At 46.8% G+C, this 26126-nt stretch overlaps 1 protein-coding gene across 1 annotated transcript in view; it reads right to left on the bottom strand.

The window, feature by feature from the left end:
* Positions 1-26126, bottom strand: part of Pik3r1 (phosphoinositide-3-kinase regulatory subunit 1) — a 94289-nt gene that overhangs the window by 19772 nt on the left and 48391 nt on the right. The window contains exons 3-5 of the mRNA XM_004666111.2: positions 9691-9783; positions 9182-9256; positions 726-857 (exon numbers count right to left, since the gene is read on the bottom strand). Of these exons, the coding sequence (XP_004666168.2) occupies positions 726-857; positions 9182-9256; positions 9691-9783 (300 nt within the window). The remainder of the gene's footprint in view (positions 1-725; positions 858-9181; positions 9257-9690; positions 9784-26126) is intronic.

The raw sequence follows: 26126 nt of genomic DNA, 5'->3' as shown, positions 1-26126 counted from the left end.
TGAGGCTCTTACAAAGCCTTTTGGAGGGGTACAAAGGACATCTGTCCTTCTCATTAGAAAATGCATTGTGACAAAATAAAGATCTCAGGTCAAATGGGAGTGCACGAGACTTGCTAAAAAAAAAAAAAAGAAAAAAGAAAAAGAAAAAAAGAAAAGAAAAACCCACAAGATGTTCAGGGTGTGCTCACAGAAACCTGCCCTCCATTGAGCAGCGTCTTGATCATTGGCTGCTTCTGCAGAGCACCAGATACGTATCGGAGGTTTGACTCTGAAGGTCCTAAACCACAATTTCCTGTCCCCGAAGCACTGAGCAGAGCCTCAGGTCCTGACGCAGAGCCCTCCTTGCCCAGCACGTTTTTGTCATGGGCGCTTGGGAAAATGGCAGGAGCCCCCTGGCCCTGGGGCTCCAAAGCCAACGTTCCAACTTAGATGACCACGTCCTTCCGAGGAGCAGTGGCCGTGGCTACTCCTAATCAGAGTTAACGGTGAGCCAGTTCGACACATGGACGGCCTTCTACGCCAACAAGAACCTGGGTCTCATGTGCCTGCCACCCGATGCCCTGGTACGGGAAGCTATCTGGGGTGGTGGGGAGGGAGGGGCGCGGTTTACTGTTTTTTCAGTTATCTCCCCGTAATGTGGATCACTCCCAGGATTATACTCCGGGAGTACAAGCACGTCCACATTGCGGCATAAGCTCAGTGAGGTCTGAGAAGAGAGAACCAACCTTGGGCTAAGGAAACCATCTCGCTGTGAACAGCTACTGGAATGACGGGATGTGGTAGGTCCAGGAGATAGCGTTTGAAGGCGTCGGCTAGCACCTGGACATCCACCATTTCAAAGTCCACCGAGGCAGCATCTAGGAAACGGACATTTAAGAAATCTTTTAGACATTTGCTTTACACCTCTGTCGGGACAATACTCCAGAGGCAGGCTTACAGGTTGATACAGGCAAGGAAGAAGTGAGAGGAGAAACAAAAATGTGGCATATTTTTTTCTATGTTTTCTTCATTTATTTGAGACAGACAGAGTCGGGGGCGGGGGAGAAAGAGGCAGATAGAGAGCACGAGGATGGGCATGCCAGGGCCTCTGCACCATTGCAAACAAACTCTGGACACACAAGCTACCTTCTGCATCTGGTGTCACATGGGTACCGGGAAACTGAACTTGGGTCTTTAGGCTTTGAAAGTAAGTGCCCTAACCACTGAGCTTATTCTCCAGCCCAGACATGGCGTATTTGCTAGCAGTGTTTCTCACAGGGCTTGCTACTCAACTCTTGATAGAAGAACTTTTCTTGGTGGATGTCTAGCCCACATACCGTGAGCATTTGGCGTGCCTGGCCCTCACCTTAATGTCCCAGACCTCAGGGCGACAGAAAGTAATTTCCCTGTTATGGGTTAGATTTCTAGCCTCCAAAACTAGGAGAAATATATTTCTTTTTCTCTCTCTGTTTTTTTTTTTTTTTTTTTTTTTTTTTTTGTCGTTTTGTTTTGTTTCTGAAATCATCCAGTTTGCTTGAATGGTTCCTCCTGGTTGACAGAAGAGGTCCAGTCAGACAGGCGACGCTGCCTAAAAATACTGGGAGATGCCAAACGGAAACTCCCAGGTTTCTCCAAACTTGAGTTGATAAATGTCGCATCTCAGAATTCATGGAAATTTAACCTCAACAGAGCAGCAGAGTGACCGCTAAGGAAGTAGAGAATTCTGGTGACCCATGCCCAGACCACTCACAAAAAAGAATCAGACCTGGGGTGGGGTGTTTCCCCCCCGCCTGTGCTCATCACACTAGCCCAGGAGAAAGAGCAGGTGACTACATCTCCAGGAAACACCCCGGGGTGGAAGAGAGGTCACACAATTCAATAAAGGGGTGACGCTAGTTAAAAGCACTGTGCACTCACAATGTACGGTGCCCTGAGTCCTCAGGATAAAAAAAGAAGTGACATTCGGTGGAAAGCGGGGTGCTGGCTATGGGAATGACAGTGTGCATTCAGAAGGAAAAGGCTTTTAGGTCCCACTGCAGGGGACGCGCTGGCTCTGGGCAGAACTTCAGGGCAGTGGTCTGGGGACCTGTGCGCCACGTACGGAAGGAGCAGGCAACAACTGGAGTGTTGAGGAGTTTGCCAGAAGGCAGATGGGTGGTCTGGAGATCCAAGGTGAAGGAGTGCTCTCTGGGTACTAGTACAGGGAGTTGTGAGCAGGGTCTGATCAAGAAATAATGTAGGGCTGGAGAGAGCACCTAAGTGGATAAGGCGCTCGCCTGCGAAGCCTGAGGACCCAGGTTCGGTTCTCCAGGTCCCACGTAAGCCAGATGCATAAAGTGGCGCAGGTGTCTGGAGTGCGTGTGCGGTGGCCAGAGGCCCTGGTGCACCCATTCTCTCTTTCTCAAACAGAAATAAAGAAATAATGCATCTCAGTGCCTGACCTCCATGGGCTGTGGCGTGAGAGAGAATAAGAGAGCAGTAAGCGACTCTAAGGTAGGCATGTTATTCTGAGGAGACGCCGTGGCTATCCCTAACTAAACATGACAGTGAACAACAGCAAGGCTTCTTAGACTTTTTGCCAGACAAATTCTTTGGCACATATAAAACTTTACCATTTATGAACCATGAAAGCAAATTTGCATTCTAATGAGATGGACTCTGCTTATTTATTTTTACATGAAGAATTTAATCTTGGCTGAAGAGTTGATACTGCGGGATGTAGAGTATTTTAAATGTTTTTCAGTCGATTAATGTTTTCATTTTACAATCATCAGTGCAGAGAATGGTGCGTCACACACCTGTGTAGTACTAAATGACAGAAGTACGTTTATGGCTAATGTGGGAATTGCTGGAATGTCTATTTTTATCACAGTTCAGAACTGACTTAACAATGTTTTACGAAGCTCAAGTCACCAACTCAAACAACAGCTTCTAAACCTCAAACATCCTAACACAATACAACACAGAGATATACTAAGCATCTAACTTTGTGTATGTGTATATAAATATGTATACTTGGCAGGTGTTTGTACGTATAACGTACCAAGGGTATAAATGCTCAGGAACGAAGGTAGGAAAATATTAATCCATGTTTTCCAAGATTAAACCATAGTGTCTCTTTAAAAGTAGACAACTTCCATCCATCCTCCTACCCTCTCCCACCCCAAATAAATAATTTTTTAAAAAGGGGCTGGAGAGATGGTTTAGTGGTTAAAGCATTGGCCTGAAAACTCTAGGGACCCAGGTTCAAGTCCCTAGTACCCACATAAGCCAGATGCACAAGGTGGCACCTGTGTCTGGAGGCCCTGGTGTGCCAATTCTCTCTCTCTGTGTGTCTCGTAATAAAATATAGTTTCAGAAAGAGAAGCCAGGTGTGGTGGCGTACGCCTTTAATCCCAGTACTTGGGAGGCAGAGGGAGGAGGATTACCCTGACTTCCAGGCCACCCTGAGACTACAGAGTGAATTCCAGGGCAGCTGGGGCTAGAGTGAGATCCTACCCAGGTAGGAAAAAAAAAAAAGGAAGAAGAAAGAGAGACAGACAGACAGCTTTGCATGTATCATCAGAACGCTGTAGTCCGGGAAAGAGGGTATCTAGACTGGAGCTGAGCTGTCTCACTCAGGGTCCGCTGGCACTGCATGCTGCCAATGGTACAGGTGGTGCAAAGTGGGCCGTGTTGTGCATTTGGAACCAAGGCAATACTGAAGACATGACAAGGACAGACTTCCAGACACTTCTCCTCAGGTTCATTATGTGTGTGATTCTGAATTAAATTTTTGGTTCAGAAACTGCCAAATTTTTCATGAGTGCCACGTTCAATTAGACAACCCCACCTGAGGGTGTGACCCAGAGCTTATGAAGATGTGGTTAAGCACTAACTGAGGCTACAAAAAGTTCCGTGTGCACATCATTTCAATAAACCAAACCTGTCCTACTAAGTGGGTGGATGTTATGAAAGATCCATGCCCCATAGCAAGAAAAATCAGTACCAAATATGCATAGGTTCTATTAAGGAGAGGAACTGAATGTGAAATGGTGAAGATGTAAAATCCTATAGCAACCACTTAGATGCCCAAGAAAGAAACAAGCAGAGACACACAGCATTGCTACCAAGTCTGCAAAGGCATCGGAGGCATAAAGGGTCCCCATACACAAGTCTGCAGTGATTAGTGCAAGGAAACAGTGAAATAGTATATGAAACACGTGTGTCCCTCCCGGGACATTCCACGGTCACATCAACTATTCTGCACACATCCCGTCCCCCAAACAGATCTCTTCGTATGCCTCATTCAATGTCTCTTTGCCAGACAAATTAATATCACAGAATTTGCTCAGTCCGAAAAATGTGCTGAACTATTTGGTGAGGTGCAGAGACATTAAGACGATCCACTTGCACACCCTTCTCTCAGGCACGCCCCCCCCCCCAGTGCACCTACAATGCCCATCATGAGAAATGCCTCCACTGGGAGTGCAGTCTGACAACCATTTTCCTTCCCTCCAGAATGCGGGGACCTCAAGGGCTGTGCCCGTCACCTGCTCTTCCTGCTTCCCACCCAGGGAATATGACAAACGTCTGAGGAGCGAAGCTCTGAGCGGTGCTCGCTTCCCATGCCCTTTCTAGAACACAGAGGGAAGCGCCCACATCAATAAAGCCAAATAAAATGACCTCGCTCGGGCCTCGGCAAATGTCATCAGAGGTTCCGATAAGGTTTGTTTCCTATCTTTTGTGATGTCAACTTTTAATGTTTCTTGGGGGCTCCTGTAAGATTTCTGTCCTGTATTCGCACTTTCCTAATGCCTCGTCCTTTAGCCACCTAAGGCGATCCTGTGCCGATTTCAAGGAGCTACATATAGTCTCCAGTCTGGGCTTTTACTTTCCGCCCCTCTGCATCTGATGGGTAACCAGCTCCTTCAACACTTCACTGCTCACGACTCTGGGGGAACGTCCTCCCTCTCTCTCTCTGGTTTCGTGGCTCTAAGGAGTGGAGATGGAGTAGGAAGCACCTGGCACTGTCTGGGGATATTCTTGACCGCCACGACCGGGGGAGGGCGCTGACGGCACCCAGTTGAGTCGAGAGGCCGGCCAGGGAGGTGGCCAAGCCGCGTACGAAGACAGACGTGATGGCTCACTGTTCTTCTAACAACTTATCTATCCACACGGACACATCAATAATGCCCAGGCTGAGAATGCCCGATTTAGGTTAAGAGAAGGTGAAAAGCATCAAGGCAAGATTCCTACTATTAAAACTGAAGCGATCGGGCTGGAGAGATGGCTTAGCGGTTAAGCGCTTGCCTGTGAAGCCTAAGGACCCCGGTTCGAGGCTCGGTTCCCCAGGTCCCACGTTAGCCAGATGCACAAGGGGGCGCACACGTCTGGAGTTCGTTTGTAGTGGCTGGAAGCCCTGGCGCGCCCATTCTCTCTCTCTCTCCCTCTATCTGTCTTTCTATGTCTGTCACTCTCAAATAAATACATAAAAAATGAACCAAAAAAAATTAAAAAAAAAAAAACTGAAGTGAGATAAAAAAGACAAGCAAGAAATAATTCGTTTTAGGGCAAGATGGAAGCCGGGTGAGAAAGACAGGACTTTTCACATTTCAGAATAATCTGGGTGCAAGTTGCGGCGTCTGGGGCGTTCGGGTAATGAATGCTCTATCATAAGGATGATGTGTCGACAAGGTAAAATAAGAAGAAAAGCGGGCTCTATACCTACTCAAACCTGCTCAGCACGGTGGAAATTCACGTTACTTAAAGCTGTGATTCTTTTTTATTTTCATTTTTCCCATGTGTAACTTGTACCTTGGTATACCCTCTAGCATATTCTATACCACCTTGATGTGCTGAAAACTCTACAAGCTAGAATCAAAAGCTTAGATAATGATCCCTCTTTTGTTGACTATAACAAAATCACTTTGGGGGCTGGAGAGATGGTTCAGTGGTTAAGGCGCTTGCCTGCAAAACCTAAGTACCCAGATTTGACTCCCCAGTACCCACATAACGCCAGATGCACAAGGTGGTTTTTCCATCTGGAGTTTGTCTGCAGTGGCTGAAGGCCCTGGGCCATCCACTGTCTCCCCGTGTCTCTCTCTCTCTCTCTCTCTCTCTCTGCTTGCAAATAAGTACACTTTTTTTTTTAAATCCACTTTTTAAAGTACAGAATCCTGATGAGATCTGCGTCCTATGGGTGCTTGCTTTGCTGTCACTAAGGAAGGAAAGCTACCTGTCAATATATATTCTTGACGAAAATCTTGTTTATTTCACCTCATGGGTGGTATGAGAAAACATAGTGTTTCTTTTCTTTTTTTCCCCTTAAGCTACCTTGCATCATTTTGTATTAGTCACGTTTACAACTTTAACCACTAGCAACTTCCATTTCCTTGGTGTCTGATGTTTTAACGTTTCCCGTGATTTTTTAAAAATGTGACCAAGTGTCAGGCCAGAACGTGCACCTCTGTTCCAATTAGCTAGGGGCAAAATTTGGGGTTTCCCTAACACCCTGGAGAGGCTGTTAGAAATTGAGAAATACTCGCCTTTAACTTTGGATTTTTCTGCCAGTCAACTTCTAATGACCTCCTTGAAGGGGAGGAACGGCGGGGGGGGGGGGGGGACAAAGGCACCTACCATAGTAGGCTGACTCCAACAGATGCAGGTAAGAGGACACTCAATTGTGCTCCCCCCCCCCCCCAGTTTTTAAAATACTTTCATTTATGTGCAAGTAGAGAGAAAGAAAAGAGAGAGAGCCAGCAAGAATGAATATGGGTGTGGCAGGGCCTCCATCCACCTGCTGCAAACAAACTCCAGGTATATGCACCCCCTTCGTGCATCTGGCTTTCTGGGGTTCCTGGGAAATGGAACCCTGGTTGTTGGGTTTTGCATGCCAGTGCTGTAAGTACTGAGCCCTCTCAATAGTGTTTGGGTTTCACTTTTTGGGCAGTACATTGTGAGAGGAAACTATTAACTGATAAATATCAGATCTAGGCCACTGCTCCAGAAACAGCTTCTGTAGAAAGTTCCCTGAAGCTGCCTTCCTGCCTGCAGCCCTCCCCTCCGAGTGCAAGAAAGAGCAACTGCATGAGAGCATCCTGCAGCAGGAGCTCCTTTACAGCTGCAAGACAAAGACCACGCCTCTTTGGTTCAAATGCCCAAATGCAGTTAAAATGATGTGAAGCAAAAAAACAACCAAAACACAAAACCTATACATACATACATACACATACATGCATGCTCACACGCACGCACGCGTGTGCATACACACACACACACACACACACACACACACACACACACACGTCTATGTAGGTTTTTCAAGGTATGGTCTTGCTGTAGCCCAGGCTGACCTGGACTTAGTCTCAGCCTGGCCTTAAACTCAGTGATCCTCCTACCTCAACCTCCTGAGTGCTGGGATTAAAGGCGTGTGCCACCATGCCCGGCCACAAAAGCTACTTTTAACCACCAAACAGGAGTGCTATGAGAGGCTGGGCGTAGTGGCACATGCCTTTAATCCCAGCACTCGGGTGGCAGCGGTAAGAAGACTGCCAAGAGTTCAAGGCCACCCTGAAGACTCCGCTGTGAATTCCAGGTCAGCCCAGGCTACAGCTAGATCCTATTTTGAAACTTTTTAACTTATATTTATTTATTCAAGAGTGACAGACAGAGAGAGAAAGAGGCAGATAGAGGGAGAGAGAGAGAGAGAGAGAATGGGCATGCCAGGGCCTCCAGCAACTGCAAACAAACTCCAGATGCGTGTGCCCCCTTGTGCATCTGGCTAACGTGGGTCCTGGGGAACTGAGCCTCGAACCGGAGTCCTTAGGCTTCATAGGCAAGTGCTCAACTGCTAAGCCATCTCTCTAGCCCCCTATTTTGATAAAACAAACAAACGAGAGTGCACTATGAGAGGGAAGGGCCGGACAGATTCTAGAAGCTCTCATGACAAGATGGCTTGCTGGAATGACAGGAAGGAAGTTGATTTATATCCCCCCCCCCCCAGTACGGTAAAGGCAAGGGGATGGTCCATATAAAGCTACCACTGGGCTGAATAAATCAATATCACTTATGCAATAGTGTGCGGGTACTGGCTCAGGGGCCAAATGTTCTAGATGTTTCCCAACCCCACATTCAGTGACATTATGTCTGTTAGCTTGAAATCAAACACAGTGGGGACATTCTTTTCACAGAAGTGGCCAAAACATATCAAGCAGTGCCTTATCTTTCCAAAAATTGGCGTATTACCTAACACACCATTGGGGGGAAAAAAAAAAATCAATGTCATGATGTCACCTGGCATATGTAAGGCGTGAAAAACTTTATAAGCAGGCAAGCAAGGAAAATGGCAAGGCCGGGCGTGGTGGCGCACGCCTTTAATGCCAGCACTCCAGAGGCAGAGGTAAGAGGATCAATGTGAGTTCGAGGCCAGCCTGGGACCACATATGGATTCTAGGTCAGCCTGGAGTAGAGTGAGACCCTACCTCAAAAAAAAGTGGGGAGGCTGTAGAGATTGCTCAGCGGTTAAATGTGCTTGCCAGCAAAGCTGAAGGACCCAGGCTTGATTTCCCTAGTACCCACATAACCCAGATGCACAAGGTGGCATGTGTGTCTAGAGTCTGCAGTGGCTAGAGGCCCTGGCACGCTCATATACTCTCTCACTCTCCCTTTCTTTCTCTCTCAAAGAAATGATACACACCTTTAATCCCAGCACTTGGGAGGGAGAGGTAGGAGGGCCACTGAGAGTTTGAGGCCAGCCCGAGACTAGTGAATTCTAGGTTGGCCCAGGTTACAGTGAGACCTTACCTAAAACCAGCCTGCCCACCCAAAAGCATGCAAGTCAGATGGGAGGGAAAAGGGAAGAAAATGGAAGAGGCGAGGAAAACAAAACATAGGAGACACTTAAATGACAGGATATAAATACTTTCTGAGTGATCTAAATGAATCACATGTGGCCCACACCAGGGTCAAATTACAATGGGAGAAAAATCCCAATTGTTTCTCTCTGCGATTTCTGCAGGACCCAACGAACGGTTCATGGCTGTGAAAATGGCCTGCATGGCTGCGCTCAACCCAAACGTAAGGGACAGATACCACACGTTTCCATGGTCGCCGTGACAACGGGGATCTGGGAGTTCCTGAAGGCTGACGATGTGGCAGGCATCATCAGAGGCAGAGAGGGAAGATCCCCGTCCCGTCTCGCTGGCGGCTCCGTGACACTCACCGCAATCAAGAAGCTGTCGTAAGTCAGCAGGGTTGCTGGCGCTCGGGGTCCGGTAGAGAGTCGAACATTCCAGTCCTGGGACACAGAACAGACCGCGTAGGCAAAACGCTGCTCTCTGGAGAACCCGGGAGCTTGCTGCCTGAGGCTCGCTCCGCTTTCTAGCCTGCTCCCGTTCTAGGTGTGTACCAAATACACTTGGAAGCCAGCTCTTAATCTTATCTAATGTGTCCATAATTTTGGCAAAACCAGCTGGCTGCTAAAATGCCAGTTAATTGTATTTACCAAATTACGGAAAATTCCATTGTTTCCATACTATAACTACATGTTAATCTAGAATCAGCAATTTTTAGCCAAGATTGCTTGCCTAGTATAGAGACCCACCTAGTTATTACGTCTATCTGTGGCAGGTAGGGAGGCATTAATGTAATGAATGCCTCAGAGATACTAGAAATAACAACAATCATGGAAGGGGGGGGTGACAAACTGCCTGCCTGTGGCAGTCTGCTTACCTTTCTTTTCAAGGGTTTCCAGGAGCTTGATAAGGAGAGGCGGGGCGACGTCAGGAGGGGCGAACTGCTCGGCCAGATCAGGAAGGGTCAAAGCTGAAAAGAAACAGAATGGCGCCATCAGCCAAACGCATCAGACCTCAGGGAGGGGTGCTCAGGTGCAGGGAATGTCATTATAACCGACCCCAGCAAACTCAGGCCTGACGAAGGAGCAAGAGACGTTTCCAGGCAGCACACTTCCAGGGCCACAGGGACATACACATCCGTGGTGGCTCTCCAAAGACACGCCCAGTGCCCACCCAGAACCTCAGGTTTCCTGACCAATGGCCTCCTGGGTTTCTCCACTAAGGACACACTTCCATGCCAGGGACACCTTGGAGCCTGGAGGCGGTCTGTGCTTGGGCAGGAGGGGCTGGCACTGGATGGGACTTCTGATGGGCAAGGAGAAGCAGGAATGAAACCACACAGTGCCTCTCATTACCATGCGTTGGGGGGGCATCTTGAGGAGCTGATGGGATTTGAAAGCCAGTCTAGCCTCTTTTTACTAGGCAAGAATTGCTTCCCAGGGAGGAGAGAGAGCTGGACAAGTGCATTTATTTGGGTCCATAGTACTTGGACTGTCTTTTGTACCTTAGCCCCAAGTGCCACCAACTCAGGCTTGGCTACAGCACAGTGTCAATGACCACTGCCTATCAAATTAAACCCCTGTGTAACTGCTGTTGAAACCTTTTCTTTTTTAAAATATTTATTTTATATGAAGGGGGCATGCTAGAGACTCTAGCCGCTGCAAACGAGCTTCAGACACGTGAGCCCACCATGTGCATCTGGCTTGAGTGGGTACTGAGGAATTGAACCGGGATCTTTAGGTTTCGCAGGCAAGCGGCTATGCCATCTCTCCAGCCCTGAAACCTTCATTTGCTCGTGTGTATTTTGGGCAGTTGATAGGTGAACAAATGGGGTGCTTTTGTGAATGGTCTCCATGTGTTACTCAATCTAATTGCGTGACATTCACAAATAACTGTCTTTGAGAACATCATGTTGGTAACCATATTCTCACTCAAAATAAAAACATTTTCAATAGTTTTTTTTCTTAAACTTTGCCAAAAGAGGGAGCTAAATAGATTTACTATAAACTTCTTAAAACTTTTCAAACTCCAAAATATAGGTATATGAATTTTATTTATTTATTCATCTAGGTTTTTCAAGGTAGGGTTTCACACTAGCCCAGGCTGACCTGAAGTTAACTACGTAGCCCCAGGCTGGCCTCGAACTCACAGTGATCCTCCTACCTCTGTCTCCCGAGTGCTGGGATTAAAGGCATGCACCACCATGCCCGGCAAGGAATATAAACTTTCACTGAAGCTTCTGATGTAAAATTATTGACAAATAATGTCAGATGCTTAAGATCTATCATTTGCATTCTTGGCTAGGAACAGGGAGTTCATATAATCGCCTATCTAAGTCTCTGCCTAGCTTCTAAAACCACATGAGATTATAGACTGGTTCACATAATCCAAGAAAGAGCAGTCACAATTTGTTTGAGACTTTAAGGTTGAACACATTTTCAAGAAACAAGAGTCGACACAGAATGACAACAGGTTCACATAGAAGTAAAACTGGCCAGGTGTAGTGGCATACACCTTTAATTTCAGTACTTGGGATGCAGGGGTAGGAGGATTTCTGTGTGTTCAAGGCCACCGTGAGACTGCACAGTGAATTCCAGGTCAGCCTGGGCTACAGCAAGACTACCTCAAAAAGCCAAAAGAAAAAAGAACGTAAAATTGCATTATTAAACCATGACTATAGGTAGAGAACTAACTTTGACTTCCTTAAGTCACCTTGCAGACCCTGAGCCCCCTGACCCAGAACGCTTTGCAGATGTGACTCGGCAGCTACCACAACCAGCCGCTGCAACCCCCTAGGATGATGGGAGAAGAGCCAAATTCCGTTAGAATAAAGGCGTGTGCTAGGATTAAAGGCGTGCGCCATCACGTCCGGCTTTTTTTTTTATTTAATAAGTAAGTTTACAGATCTTTTCCTAAATCTTTTTTGCAATATTTTATTTCTATTTATTATTTATTTGACAGAGAAAGAGGAAGGGGGGGGAGAGAGAGAGAGAGAGAGAGAGAGAATGGGCGTGCCAGCCACTGCAAATGAACTCCAGACGTGTGCGGCCCTTTGTGCATCTGGCTAACGTCGGTCCTAGGGAATCGAACCTGGGTCCTTTGGCTTTGCAAACAAGCGCCTTAACCACTGAGCCATAATTTCCTATGCAAGTTGATGCAGGCTGAGATCATGGTGTGCAGGCAGTGTACACAGTGCAGTCTGGTAGCCCAAGCAAGCGCAAATGTCACCAGTGGTGCGTAAAAGGGTCGTTGGTCAGCGGCCACTGCAGACGAGGCCACGAAACCCCTTGTCATGACGTACAACGCGGGACTGACTGTGAAAGTGACCGCTCGGTTTGGTCCACGACTCTGTCCTATGACAACATCACTCTCACCTCCTCGTCAAGGCAGAGCAGATGTGCTAGTAACTTTCCGGGAATGAAGGCAGTGATCTGTTCTAGTATTAAGTTTTCAAACTTAAACTTTTTTGGTAAGAAAATCCACGTGGGTCACGTCTCTGGAAAACAATCCATCAATGACATCTGCAAGCCCCTAAAAGTTAAAATGTGTCTGTGTTTTTAAAAGCAGTTAAAAGACAAATGTCTTTAATGCTTTATACTCATTTGTTTTGTTTGGGGGGATAGGGTCTCACTCTAGCCCAGGATGACCTAGAATTCACTATGTAGTCTCAGGCTGGCCTTGAACTCACAGCAATCCTCCTACCTCTGCCTCCCAAGTGCTGAGATTAAAGGCATGCGCCACCACACTTTGCAAGTCTATAACAATTTAAATTAAAAACACTGTAAAAGAAAAGAAAAAGGATTACAGGCCTACAATCCCACCACTTGAGAGACTGAGGCAGAAAGAACATAGGTTAAAGGCCAACCTGGCCTATGCATCACAGATCCTGCCAAAAAAACAAGAGAAATGAATTTTAGAAAACAAGAAGAAAAAAAAAAAAAACACTACAAAGTCAAAGAGCACACCATTTCATTTCCTTTGATGAACTACAAACCACTTCCCTTGGCCTTAGATCTTCCACCAGTGAAAGAGTCCTCTCTCACAAGTACCCAACCTTCTACGCTCAACAGAACGAACACCACCCTGTTTGCAAATGTACCAGAAAGAAGACCTGAATACAGAAAAATGTTTCCAGTTGGGATCTGGCGCGGCGCCTTTCCTTACTGTCTCCGGCTAAAGGCCTTAGCCTAGCCTCTACCTCAAAAGATTTGAGGGTCAGGAAGTGTAGGCCCCAACACGCAGAGCCATAGGGAACATGCGCAGTGAACAGGCCAAGTCCCCTCCCCTCCCCTCCCCTCATAAACAGCACCCTTCAACACTGGCACTGAAAATAGAATTGCTTAATAAAGTTTTATCTCCTCTAAGAATCTTATCAACAAGATCATTTCTGCAGGCAAATATGAAAGTTAAATTAAATGATAATTAAAGATTTCATCTAATTGTGATTGAAATATGCACCCGGCAGTTGTTACAGGGCTGGGTTGGCAAGTGTTCCCTTTCTCTTTCTCTCTCTCTCTCTCTCTCTCTCTCTCTACTTCAGCTGAAAAAAAAAAGTGTAAAAAAGTAAAGCTGCCTTATTTCTCTCTGTCGTTCCCACATTTCTCTAGCAAAAATCACTTAGTTTGCCCAGAGTTAAACCTGAGCTACAAAATGGCTTTCGTTTTCCTCACTCACACTGGCGAGAGATGAGGTTTCGGAGCATCACCGTGATTACCAGCTATCTGTGCAAACACTGGTCTTTCCTCAAAAGGCACACGAGAGTGTTAAAAAAATGACACATATAACAGGAAGCAAAGTCTTGAGAATGCATTGAGAGTAAATTTCTGACTGCATTTTTTAAAGCTGAGCATTATTGCTCAAAGGTATGAATCATTCCAACTAGTCAAGATTTTGCAATAAGAACTTTCAAAGGCAAAAATATACAGATTGAAATAACTTTTTAAAGTCACAATTGCAGGATTTCCTATCCGCCTAGTAAAACTGCTCTGATTCATTATACTTTCTCTGGACTATTTAGATATAGGTAATATGGCAGTCTTAGCTAAGATGCTTCTAAGTTCATATCAGTACTGTGGGCAATAGGATTATCACTGGAATTCTAAAAAAAAAGCATTATAAAACAAAATGTTACCTCTTTACAACAATCCTAAAATCAACTATTTCATTAATTTCACTAACTAGACAATGTCTGTTTTCGTCATGATAAGAGATTATAAGAGATTCCAAACGGAAGTGACAGGTACTGGCAATGGCCAAACTTGGTAAAGTGTTCTTGACCAGTCCGTGACAAAACATTACATCACAGTCTCAGTTCACAGTCTGATGAAAAAGAACTGAACTTGGGCTGCAGAGATGGCTTAGCGGTTAAGACACTTGTCTGCGAAGCCTAAGGACCCATGTTGAACTCCCCAGGTCCCACGTAAGCCAGATGCACAAGGGGACACATGTGTCTGGAGTTCGTTTGCAGCCCTGGAGTGCCCCTTTCTACCTGCCTCTTTTTCTCTCTTTCAAATAAATAAAATAATAAATATTAAAACAAAAGAAGTCAGTATTATGCAAGGCAAAATAAATGGAGTCAGCAGAGCTGGAAAGGGTGAATCCAAGACCTAAAATACTTCCTAAGAATGGAGGACCCATTCAGTCTTTAAGACAAGACAAGAGGGCTGGAGAGATGGCTTAGCGGTTAAGCGCTTGCCCGAGAAGCCTAAGGACCCCGGTTCGAGGCTCAATTCCCCAGGACCCACGTTAGCCAGATGCACAAGGGGGCGCACACATCTGGAGTTCGTTTGCAGTGGCTGGTGGCCCTGGCGTGCCCATTCTCTCTCTCTCTCTCTCTGCCTCTTTCTCTCTCAGTCTGTCGTTCTCAAATAAATAAACAAAAAAAAAATTAAAAAAATAAAAGACAAGACAAGAACACCAATGGGCTGGACCGGGTCTCCCAGGTTCTAGAGAGAATGTCTGGGGGGGCTGGGGGGGGGGAGCGAGCTGCATTTTCCAAGCATAGTCACCATCCTCCTTGGCCTGGTGACAGCCAGTCTCACGGAACGGAAGAGAACCTTCTTTCCAAGCTGAAGCCCTTCCCAGGCGGTGGCCGTCTGTCCTCCGGTGCTGCAAGACGCCGGCGGCGTCGAGCCAGCGCACAGCTGCACCTTTTGGAGGCGTTCTCCATTTAAAAGAAAAATTCAAAAAAGAAAGACATTTTCAAGTTAGTGCCTGGCCGGGCTGAGTGGAAACTTTAAGCGGAGAGACCAGGACATGGAGCTGGCCGAGCCAAGGGTTTTATTACTGATGGAAGCAGCTTGGAAGTGTGAGAAGTGCTCTTACCTCTTCAAGTGAGCACCAAGCACACGGAAGAAGTGTGTGTGCAAACGTGAGCCCACATTAAACCAAGACGTTCACACTGCCCGGTGACCGCCGCCGAATCCAAACACTGTCTGAAATAACCTCTCTCATGGCTCCAAATGAAAAATGGGGGCAAAAATTGAACAAATCCCAATTCTTTCTTCAAATAAGCTTTCTAAACACAGTCATACTTTCCACCTACAATGGCTAATGCCCTGGGCTTGAAACTTCCTCGGCTTTGCGAGCTGAAAACCACATCAAAAGCTGGTGTGCCCCTGGGGTAAGACAGTAACGTTAGAAAATACAAACAAAGCAATAAAAATGAGCCACGGTCTGCTACTTTTGGGATACGCTTGTTTAATCAGGAGTGCGTAAGTCATTAGGAGTACAGGGTTAGGGCTGGACAGACAGACAGTTGTGCAGTTCAAGGTACTTTGCCTGCACAGCCAGATGCACGAAGTGGCACGTGTGTCTGTAGTTCACTGGCAGAGGCAGAGGCCCTGGCGTGCCCATTCTCATTCACTCTGTGTCTTCCTCTTTCTCTCTGTCTCAATCTCTTTCTTTCTCAAATAAATAAATAAAATATTTAAAAATAAATAAACAAAAACACAGGTTTAAGTAAGGCCAAAGAGAGCTGGGTTTTAACCCTAGTTTCATCATTTACTGAAAATAGTGTTGGACAAGTTAATTAACTAAGACACGAGTATTTTCATCAGTAAATTAAAAATAGCGATGAGGGAGTAAGGGAGGATATAAACATACATGGTTGACACAGTGGCCAAGGTGCACAAAACACAATCATCATAAATACTACATGTGCATAATATTTATTATCACTATTATTACTAGGAGATTGTTGAAATACCCAGGCACAATGGAAACTTTGAATTCTTGAAACTATCACATTAAGACAGAGTCTGCGGACTGGAGAGATAGCTTAGAAGTTAAGGCGTTTGCCAGCAAAGCCCAAGGACCCTAGTTCAATTCCCCAGGCCCCATGTGAGCCAGATGCACAAAGGGACGCATGCGTCCAGAGTTTGTTTGCAAGTGGCTGGAGGCCCTGGCAAACCCATTCTCTCAAATAAATAAATAAATTATTATATTTTTAATTTAATTATTTTTTTTTTTAATTTTTCGAGGTAGGGTCTCACTCTAGCCCAGGCTGACCTGGAATTCACAATGGAGTCTCAGGGTGGCCTAGAACTCATGGCAATCCTCCTACTTCTGCCTCCTGAGTGCTGGGATTAAATGCATGCGCCACCATGCCCGGCTTTAATTTAATAATTTTTTAAAAAGATGGAGTCTGCTCAACACTTCTTATAGTAGGCAATCTCAAAGCATATATGGCAGGCACAGTAGACTTTGACATCTTGCCTTTTCTTCTATAAAATAATACCTAGTACCTTCTCTGTAGCTAACTCTCATATCCTACGACTTTCAATTTAGCACAGTTTCCTGCAATAAGGACTGAAGTACTAATCTGTTTGAGTTATTAGACTTCAGTTTTCTGAATGTGAAGGGAAAATGAAGATGAAATGATTGTGCAAAATAAATTATATTAAGCTTGACAGAAACAAGTATTTTTAGAAGAGGAGGAAGAAGAAAAAAATGGGCAATGAAAAACGAAAGTAGGTATGAAAACACAATTTTCGGGCATAACAGCATTATCTTCAGAGATAACTTGTGGGGGGAATTAAAGGAGTTGCCAACAGATTTATGCTACAAGTCTGCAAACCTTTTCTGATACGGTAAACTCATTAGTCCTTAACATCTGAGTTTACCTCCCCCGACTTTCCTCTTCTGCCACCCAAGTTGAGGAGGATTTGGGGCCCTTCCCACTTCCCTTTATTCCTAGACAGCAGACTGCCACTTTCTTATGAAGCTTCACTTAAGCACCTCTTCTGATGGCCTCAGCAAAAGATCTTGGAAATGCAACGTTACACTGAAGTCTTTGACAGGCAACCTAATTAGCTGTGACTCTTACAGCCTAAATTGGAGTCTGATTTAAAGATGGTAGGTTACAGGGCACTTTCCAAATTCAAATGCCGGGCAGGACGTAAACGGGGTAGGTGCCCATCCCTCAGACAGTACTTCATAGTTGGGCCCAGTGATTTACAAGGAGGTCGGTCTTTTGGTCTGTTGGCTTACAAAGACTTTATCCGGAGCAAGACTCAGATACCCCAAACAGAAAGTTGGAAGAGAGATGGCGGTGGAGGGGGGAGGGAGAGGGTCTCAGTTCACTTAGGCAGTTGGCTCTTTGTTGAGGGAGTGAATGAGGTACCAGTCAGGGGCCACATCTCCACGTTACTTTATACTCGTGATTCTATTTATTTTTCACAGAAGTTCACCGTTACCCACATTTGGCCAATGCCACGATCCTGTAGGCAGCGCCTGTGGGCACGTGCCTTCTACCCATCTCTACCGGTACCAGGCTATCCAAGTCCCAGTCAAGGAAGAGACCTGCGATGTGCTTCCCAAAAGTTCCTTTCCAGGCGCCCAGAAATGCAGTGAGGGGTTGAGGTAGCACACAAGAATGTGACGCAATGGTCACAATGCTCCGAGGGGCTAAGGGACAGCTCTCTTGGTCACTAGTACCAGTTTTTGCCTATGCCCTCCCCCCAAATAAGACAGCCAATGCAGTCTCCTCCCGTCAGCACAACTGTGCCACGCAGACAATCAATAAATACTAATCAGTGCAAAGCAATGTTGACAGCACACAGGGCCGCGGGGGCATTCCAGGAGAAAAGAAAAGAAAGAAAACAACAAGCAACCTGTAGCTGCGGGTGAGCTGGTGGAGACATCTCTCTCCTGTGTATGTGGATAATACATTGCAGAGGCCAACGTATAAAACCTCATGCTATACATGCTTAAACACAATGGGGCCAAGTTTTAAGATGTAATTTGAAAAGTCCCAGTGGATAGAGAGAAGGAGAAGGAAAAAGAGGAGAACGGGCAGAAAGTTGTCACAGAAGGAGGCTTCTGACCCCAGGCTGGTCCCTTGCTGACCAGCCAGTGTGGAAGCAGGTGTTGGAAAGCCACGGGAGAGGAGAGACTGGCTTGAAGAGGCAGAAGCTGCCAGAGGCAACGTGGTCCAGTCGAACGGTCCAGGCAGTTTTAAGAAAACCTGAGCAGGAGTCAAGAGACCACAGACAGAACCACCGCATGCATTCCATGGTAATAATTCTGAACAGGGTTGCGGGCTTTTTATTTTTTAAATCTATGATATTTTAAAATACACTGAATTTTAAAGAATTATTCAGTGACTGACTACCTGGATATATGTTCCACCTAGATCCTACAATCAATGTTTTGCCATTAACGTGGTTATCCAAAAACTCTTCTTTTCTGATGCATTTCAAGTTAAGGTGCTACTGACTGAACTGTCTCTCCCATAACTGAGTCTGAAGACCTCTCACCCAGCCAAAAAAGATGGCATGCAATTTGGAGGCGGAGCCTCTGGGAGGTTAATGTGTTTAGATGCGATTGTGGGGGGGGGGCTTCACAACGCAACTGTGCCCTTGTTCAGTTAGTGACACCGGAGAGCCCCCACTTGTACCCTGGTCTCGGATTTCTGGTCTCCAGGACTTTAGAAGACCATTTCTGCTGTTTAAAACAGCAACCTAAACTCACCCCTCAGCAGGCACCCCCAAAAAGAACAAAAAGGGATGTGTCAGGATAGCTCTGGGAGCAGCGGCGGTTGAAGGGTGAGTAACACTTCTCGAACTTCCACGTGTCACAGAAGTAACCCAGACTCAGGAAGCGCGATGGGGTGGCCGGGGATTCGGCCCGTCCCCCAGCTCAGGGGCCGCGAGTCTTCACCTCCCTTTAGGGAGCAAGAATTGAGGACGACTATGCCAGCCCCGGAGGGAAAACCCGGACGGTGCTTGTGGAGTCGGCATCTCGGAATTCCCCTCTGAACTGGCACCTCTTGCCCGGTGCGCTAGGCTTCACTGGTGGGCTTTGCACAAGACCCCAGCAGCCAGACAACGAACCCCGTTGTTGGGCATATGCTGCTGAAGTAATGGAGGGCCTGGCTATCACCCCGAATTAGGTCGGATGTTCTGTAATTACGATTCAAGAGAGATGAGTCATTGGAGGGTCTTACTGCTTGGTGCAGCTGTGTGCTGTGGGTAGAGAGTCCCAGCTTGACCCAGCTAAGTTCCAGCCCGGGAACAGACTTCTGGGAGACAGGCTGGTGACAAACTGCTTGCTACTGCTACCAGTGAGTCCCGAGTATTGAACTCCTGGCGTGGGAAACTGCGCTTCGTGTCACCTCATGTCATCTGTACCAGCCGGCGAGGGCTCGTAACTGTCCCCATGTCACGGATGAGGAACGTGAGAGCAAGAAGCATGAGGAGATTCAGCCACGTCGGGCAGCAGTCGTGAACGACCCAGGTCGTTAGGCTTTGCAGGCAAAATGCCTTAACCGCTGAGCCATCTCTCCAGCCCAGATGAATGCCAACTCTTCATGGCACGAGGGCCTGGCAAGGCTGACGTGAAAAGAGCAGAGAGCCACGTGTGTCACGAAGCCAGCGCGCAGCCGAGAGCGGTGGCCGAAACCTCTCTGCAGGACATGCAAGGCAGAGCACCTCAGCCTGGACTAGCAGACCCGCTTCTCAGCATCAGCTCTTGGTTATCAGGATGGAACTCCCGCCAGCCCACTCAGCCAGGCTAAATATCTTCAGGACAACATTTTTTCTCATAAGAAACCTAAACTAAGCACATTCTTCTCCAAGCATGTAATGGGGTTTTTATTCAGCTAAAAATAACTGGTCAACTTATCACACTCTGCAAGGTACAGGGGACTCTTCTGGCTGATCTTCAGGTGGAGGAAAGTTCTAGCAAAGAAAGAGCATGCTATCCAGGGTATCAGAGGGCAAAGGGCAGGGGAGGGGGGACTGAACTGCATGTGGGATTGCCAAGAAAGAGAAAAAGGAAAGAAAGACACAGCCATGAAACACCGCATGGAAACTATCTGCAAATGCAGAATATATGTGAGGAATCAGTTAGTTTATTTTTTTTTTATTAACCAAGTGTTAAAATTTCACTAACAGAGTAAGTTACATATGATAAACACTAAATGTTTTGAGATAAATGCAAATGCTTAAAAATATTTTTATTTATTTATTTGCAAGTGGGGGGGGTATACAGAGAATGGGTGTACCAAGGCCTCTAGCCGCTGCCAAGGACCTCCAGACACATTCCCCACTTTGTACATCTGGATGGGTGTTAGTACCAGGGAGTCAAACCAGAGTCTTAGGCTTTTTAGGCAAGCACGCACCTTAACCACCGAGCCATCTCTTCATCCCCAATAAATTCAACTCTTAATGGCATGAAGAATCACAGTTTCATAGTAATCACGCAATATATTTCATTAGCTCCCAATGGAGGCAATTGCTTCTGGTGGAATGATAAGTTCTTCTGCCTCACAACACACCACACTCATCAAGGGAATGAACAAAAGGTTATTCATCTCTGCTGAAAGAAATGAAAAGGATTGGTTCTGGTTCTGATTTTAAGAATTTTAAATGAGTCAATTGGGGCTGAACTTGAACATGGTCCAATTTCTTTTCTTGTTTTTTTTTTTTTTTTTTTTTTTTTTTTTAAGCTCTGGGTGGGCTGGAAAGATGGCCCAGCAGTTAGAAGCACTTCCGTGCAAAGCCTGAAGGCCTGAGTTCAATTCCCCAGGTCCCACAGAATGGCAGCTGCACAAAGTGGCTTGCGTGGACGGAGTTCGTTTGCCCCGTGACTAGACCTCTGCGTGCCCACTGCCGTTCTCTCCCCTTGCAGATAAATAAATACAGTTATAAGATAATCAACGGAAGGCTCTGGGTAGCAGTACCAAGCTAGGGAGATATTTTGTTTCACACAGACCTTTTGTTTGTAACTCCATTAGCAGCAAGCACACAGGACGGTGGCGAAATATCAAGTACATATCGATTACATCTGTCCTTGCTCCAAAGATTCTCAGAATAAATAAATTAACAAACACAGGGAGATGATATGTAAGTAGCACATGTATTTTAATAAGTGCTTGAAAGTCAAAAGGGTAAAATGGTTATGTCAATATAAAGGAGCTAACTGGTGAAAGAAGTAAAAAAAAAAAAACAAAAAACAAGTGAAGTCAGGTAGGGAGCTACTACCCAGTTAGTCCTTCTAATCAACACCTTAGCCTCTTGATGGAAATACACTGGAAACAACCTGTGGACAGAACATAGCTCAAACTTCCTGAATGCAGTGGGACCTGGTAGGAAAATGTTGGTGTCTTGTAAGTGGAAAGAGGTAAGATGTTAATGAGAAAGCACCAATGACTCGGGCACGTGGCGGGCTGAGGCGTCGGCATTAGCATCTCCGTGATGACCTTTCTCAAAGACCATGGTGATCTTGGCTGCATTTCCCGGCCAGGCTGAAAGGGAGGCGACAGCCCGCACCCGGCAGGAGGGAGGGTTGTACACTGTGTTCTATCAGATTAGCCTCAGTAACTTTATGAATTATGACCTGTCAACCCCCTTTTCAACTGCTGTAGAATATGCTTCTTAGAAATTGTGGCTATAAATAAAACAACAGATGTTTCTGATTGGCTCTAATAGAGCTTGGGGATTTTTTTTTTTTCTTTTTTAAGGGGAGAATTCATTTGAAAGACTGCACTGGAGCGCCCCCTATCGGTTAGTTTCTGCATCGGCTTTCTGACATCAGGATTGTTCCCATTCATAACTTATTTGGGGCCACTTCCTGAGGCCCACTAGGAAAATCAGAGGGGTTTATACAACTGTACCCTTTCCATGCCACCTTTTACACAGTAGGACTAACTAGCGTCCCCCAGCATGACTGCTATTATGTCTCCTGCCAAAAAAAAAGGGAGAAAAAGCCATTGTGCAGCAGGAGGGGGAAAAGAGCCTCACCGTGCAGAGAGATGAGTGAAGGCGTAGCTGGCCATTCTAAATAGCTTTCCCAGGGCTGGAGGGATGGCTTAGTGATTAAGACATTTGCCTGCAAAGCCAAAGGACACAGGTTCGATTCCCCAGGACCCACACTAGCCAGATGCACAAGGAGGCACACATCTCTGGAGTTTGTTTGCAGTGGCTGGAGGCCCTGGAGTGCCCATTCTCTCTCTCTCTCTCCCTCTTCCTCTGTCAAATAAATAAATATAAAATCTTTAAATAGGGCTGGAGAGATGGCTTAGCGGTTAAGTGCTTGCCTGTGAAGCCTAAGGACCCCGGTTCGAGGCTCGGTTCCCCAGGTCCCACGTTAGCCAGATGCACAAGGGGGCGCACACGTCTGGAGTTCGTTTGCAGAGGCTGGAAGCCCTGGCGCGCCCACTCTCTCTCTCTCCCTCTATCTGTCTTTCTCTCTGTGTCTGTCACTCTCAAATAAATAAATAAATAAAAATTAAAAAAAAAATAAAGAAAAGATAACTCCATGTTCTCCCTCAGTCACCATGTGCTGTAAATGTAGGAAAATGTTTGGAAGATGTCTGGCATGGGCACCAAGCAGAGATTATTCCAAATATGTGGAGGAAAGGGAGGAACGAAGATGCCATCAGGCTCCAACCACACCTGAGTTCTAACCCAGAGTGGGAGGGGCTGAGGCAGTGTGAGTGAGTTAGATGCGAATTTCTCACTATGCCCAAATGAATGGTGCACTGGAAAAGACTGGAAAAGTCCTGTGACTGCTGTGGGTGGGCCGCGAGGATGACAAGGTCGTGCCTGACGTGTCCTCCATGGTCGCATCAGAGGCTGCGACCTGAGACAGGGTTCTCTGTCCTGCGACTGGCGGGGAGGAGGGGGAACGCCGCATGGAAAGCAGCGCGGAGCCAGGCAGGCTCGCGGAGGGCGGGAAGCGGAGTCGTGCCTGCCCTGGGTACCACACGCGATGCTTGGGCACACTTCCTGGAGCCATGGCACAACCTCACGCACGTCAGCCTCGTTCTGGGTGTGGGGCAGACAGTACAACTGGGTGACTGCGCCAATGGCCCCTGCCAGGCGCCTGGCACAGCGGAGGTCACAACCGCAAGCAGCATTCTCCTTCCACAACGCCTTTGGTTTCCCTTTCGCCTTCCCACTTTCCTCTGACTTTCTCAATTAAGTCATTTGTCAATGTAAATCTTCTCTAAAGGGTTTAGGTGTTTTTTTTTTTTAGTTATTCATTTATTTGCAAGCACGGAGGGGGAGAGAGAGAGAGTGGGGACAGAAGGGGGAGGCAGGGAAACAATGGGCAGTCATGACCTCTAGCCACTGCAAATGAACTTCCAGATGCATGTGCCCCTGGCTCTATGTGGGTGCTGGGGAATCGAGCTCGGGTTGTTAGGTTTTGCAGGCAAGCTCCTTAACTGCCGAGCCATCTCTCCAGCACTGCCAGGCTCTGAAAGACGGGCAAGTCAGGGGCAGGGCGCTGCTCTGAGGAAGATTCTCTTTTCCTCTAGTCCTTGACCTTCAGCTTTGTAAGTTTATCCATTCCCAAGGGATCTTACCATTTAGTTTTTTGATTCTGTGAATGGTCTCAAAACTGATAAAGGAAAATATATATATATTTATATTTTTATATTTTATATATAAGTATGTATTTTTTCCTTTTATCAATTGGTATAACACACATACACACATATCTGTGATAGTGAGAAATAATTCCAAATCATACAAGATCAGCAATAGCATCTTAAAGATGGCCCTTGGTATCAGAGCCCTCTGTACCTACGTCAATAATCGTGGCGAACATTATGATGCATTTAATATGTGTTAAATTCTGTGTCTGAGTGGCTTTATTAAAATGATCTCAGACTACAGTCTTTCTTGGCATTGTGAGGAAAGGGACTGCCACATCCTCGGGTTTACAGTAGTGGGGGGGAAGCTGAGATCAGGAGTTTAAAGGATTTGTCAGGGCTCTGACCAGTCTGAGCCAAGACCGGACTGAAGAGGGATCATCTGACTCAGAAAAGATAAATGCAATTCCCTTCCAGGGGTCCTGCTGGACTAATTAAGCGCTTTGAAACACACCATTACAAGGCACACCACTGCACTGGAAATGGTTCTGCAGCAGACGAGCAGACCTGGGAAGCTGGCAGCCCAGGATCATCCACGTCTCCACTGGCCTGTTTCCCACTGAACACACTCTTCTCCAGAGATACCCAAAGCTCGACGCCCCCACACTAGGGATAAACACCTTTGCCCACTGTTGAAAAGCCAGAATGAGCTCAACTGTGTCCATGGTCCCGTCTGCTGCCAGCTGACGATTCATGTTCGAAGAAGGAAAAACCAGATCCCAAAAGAAATCGGAGGATACAACACCTTCCCTCCCCCCCCCACCCCCAGCAGACTCTGGACCAGGAATTCAGAGGAATAAGGACCTTTGTGGCTCTGTAAACAGTGGGTGTCTAAATGGAACATAGATGTAACTTTGCATTTTCTTGCGGCCACATGACAAAGTAAAAGTGAATCTGATGAAACTGAGTCCTGTTTAATCTTACTTGCAAAGTATTACCACTTCAACACGCAACCTGTAACAGGACCAGAAACCGTGCAGCCTTCATTCCTGCCTAGGTCCCCTCAGCCCATGCTGCTGCTGGCTTCACGTGGCCGCAACACGTGGTCGGCGAGCCTGTTAGGTGACAAGGCTGTTTCAGGTAAGTTTTCTGCTTTCCCAGTGAGGCTTGGGTTATCCGGAGAATGGATCCATTTTGAAATCAAAATCACAGACATACAAAAGAGGGGCAATATGCCGGCCTCGCAGAAGGGTCCAGTACGAGCCCTGTGCTCTGGCCTATTTGCAGTCAGTGGCAAAGATGACTCAGTCCTCCTGGGAAGATGTTTGGTCTGTGCCATCTGGGAGGTGGGAGCCACCTGCACCATTCATCACACGCAAAAAAAAAACTTGCTGAGGTGCTAAGTCAGGCATCAGTGCCTGTCGCAGTTGTCCAGTGTGGGGTCAGGACATTAGGCAGGTCTGTAAGGAAACAGTGTGATTAATGAAATGGTTGCCCCCACGGCTCTCCATCCATCTGCTTCTGGCTCTCCTTACAATGAGCAGGAAGCTCGTCGGTGCGCCTCCAGCCAGAGACGGTCTATGGACGGCAGAAGACAAAACGTTCAGTTACCAGGGAAGGCCAGCGTGGCTTCGCTTTGAATCGGGACGCCAATGGTCTCCTTAGGGACAGCGTGAGCTGCGATGATTTCATTTATAAAACTGGGGTCACTGCCATGCCTCACATTGGCTGTAACAAATGGGCAGAAGATACTATCAAAAGGGCAGAGGTAGAGCTAGCTACCAGTGGTACTGGCAGAGAGGCAGGACCCTCCTCCGTGAGCTCGCTGCCTGATAAGATGGCCAGGTGGTACACGCTCGAACAGCACGGCATCCTCCAACCCAGTCTCCAATAATGCTCTCTCCAAAGCATCTGGTTCATGAGCCCATTCTTACGAGAGCGTGGGAACTGCTTTTCAGCAGCGCTGGTTACAACATTACATGCTTTCTAGGCCACACACTTGTGCTAAAAGGCGGCTGAGCGACGTTAGCTACACCTCACGCTGCAAAGTCACCAGGCTCTGTCCTACAGCCACACTCGCTCTAAATATGTGGCGGGTGACGCTTCGATCCGGCGCCGAGCGGTCAGCTGGAAACAGCTTGAGTGCCTGCTATCAGTGTGGCCCTTTCCTTTGAGGGGTGAACTGCTATTGCTTTCTCCCAATACAAGATGTTTTTGGGGGCTGGCATCAGTTGGAAGCTGTAAACAGTTCCCAACTCATATATGCGACTGTCTTACACATAACTCAAAGACACTGAATCGAACGGCAGATTCAGGGCAGGAGCAAGGAAAGAACAGGGAGCTGTATTTCCCACAAGGGACCCCTGGGAACCGCCACGTCCCGGGCAACGTGCTGTGCGCACCGAGTGCCTGAAAAGTCAACCTGCACAGAAGGGGGAGTTACGATGCCAGGCATGGAACCTCCTTTATAAAGGTTAAACATGCTAGAAGGT

This window comes from Jaculus jaculus, chromosome 20 (assembly GCF_020740685.1).
Source record: "Jaculus jaculus isolate mJacJac1 chromosome 20, mJacJac1.mat.Y.cur, whole genome shotgun sequence".
Lineage (NCBI taxonomy): Eukaryota > Metazoa > Chordata > Mammalia > Rodentia > Dipodidae > Jaculus > Jaculus jaculus.
The sequence above is the reverse complement of the archived record's forward strand: the minus strand, read 5'-3'. Positions and strand labels throughout refer to the sequence as shown.